The sequence below is a fragment of the Leptonychotes weddellii genome, unplaced genomic scaffold (assembly GCF_054177405.1).
Source record: "Leptonychotes weddellii isolate Sample4059 unplaced genomic scaffold, ASM5417740v2 HiC_scaffold_31439, whole genome shotgun sequence".
Classification (NCBI taxonomy): Eukaryota; Metazoa; Chordata; class Mammalia; order Carnivora; family Phocidae; genus Leptonychotes; species Leptonychotes weddellii.
Window position 1 is genome coordinate 1 of NW_027911638.1, and position 1434 is coordinate 1434.

The following is a 1434-nucleotide window of genomic DNA, read 5'->3' on the forward strand; positions in this document are numbered from 1 at the left end:
GGAATGAGAGTGTGGTTATGAGAACAATGTCTTAGGGAGGGATCAAGAAATGGAGGGTAGAAGGGTCAACTCAAAACATAAGACACTTATGGGACATGCATTTTTTTTCAGCTAGGCAAGTTTTGGATGTGGTAAATAAATGTTTTTATCTGGAGAAGAGCTATGGAGACGATAAAAAGGTGGTTATAACAGATAATACTTTGTTATTCTGCAGACAGAGGAGAGATGGAGAGGGAGAACAGAACAGTGGTGACAGAATTCATCCTCCTTGGTCTAACCCAGTCTCAACACGCTCAACTCCTGGTCTTTGTGCTAGTCTTAGTTTTCTATCTCATCATCCTCCCTGGAAATTTCCTCATCATCCTCACCATCAGATCAGACCCTGGCCTCACAGCCCCCCTCTACTTCTTTCTGGGCAATTTGGCCTTCCTAGATGCATCCTATTCCTTCATTGTGGCTCCCAGGATGCTGGTGGACTTCCTCTCTGAGAAGAAAATAATCTCCTACAGAGGCTGCATCACTCAGCTCTTTTTCTTGCACTTCCTGGGGGCAGGGGAGATGTTTCTTCTTGTTGTGATGGCCTTTGACCGCTACATCGCCATCTGTCGTCCTTTGCACTATTCCACTGTCATGAACCCTAGAGTCTGCTACGCCTTGCTGTTGGCTCTGTGGCTTGGGGGCTTTACTCATTCCATTGTACAAGCAGCCCTTATTCTCCGCTTGCCCTTCTGTGGCCCAAACCAGCTAGATAACTTCTTCTGTGATGTCCCACAGGTCATCAAGCTGGCCTGCACAGACACTTTTGTGGTGGACCTCCTGATGGTCTCCAACAGTGGCCTGCTCACCCTGATGTGCTTCCTGGGACTTCTGGCCTCCTATGCAGTCATCCTCTGCCATGTGAAGGGACATTCCTCTGAAGGGAAGAATAAGGCTCTTTCCACATGTACCACACACATTATCATTGTGTTTCTGATGTTTGGACCTGCCATCTTCATCTATACTCGCCCATTCAGAGCTTTCCCAGCTGACAAAGTGGTTTCTCTCTTTCACACAGTCATCTTTCCTTTGATGAACCCTGTGATTTATACCCTTCGCAACCAGGAAGTGAAAGCTTCCATGAAGAAGTTACTGAATCGTCACATGGTTTGCTGAATGAAATAGAAGAATGAGACAAGCAACAAAGGAGAAAATACAGTTGGAATTAATTAAACCACTTATTCATTAATGCACTGAATCATTCAGTCATTTTAGCAAATACTACATTTATTAAGTATTTGCAATTTTCAGGCACTATTCTAGCTATGTGAATAAGGCAGGTAAGATTCCAGGTCTCTTGGGGTCATATACAGGTAGATAAACACAGATTAAACTATTAAATTGAAAACAACCCATAATATCCAAAAGAGATAGTGCTCTGAAGCAAATAAAAAATAG

The 1434-nt window shown here is 43.7% G+C and overlaps 1 protein-coding gene across 1 annotated transcript; it reads left to right on the plus strand.

Annotated features, from left to right (window-relative positions):
• The first annotated feature begins 57 nt into the window (after window positions 1-57).
• LOC102741350 (olfactory receptor 4N5) lies at window positions 58-1158 on the plus strand. Its single transcript, XM_006730622.2, has one exon. It carries the CDS (start codon window positions 226-228, stop codon window positions 1150-1152), a length of 927 nt encoding a protein of 308 aa, XP_006730685.2. The 5' UTR covers window positions 58-225; the 3' UTR covers window positions 1153-1158.
• Window positions 1159-1434: the final 276 nt, after the last annotated feature.

Bases quoted from the DNA above. Each gene is read 5' to 3' on its own strand.
- LOC102741350 (XM_006730622.2), top strand. From the start codon at position 226: ATGGAGAGGGAGAACAGAACAGTGGTGACAGAATTCATCCTCCTTGGT.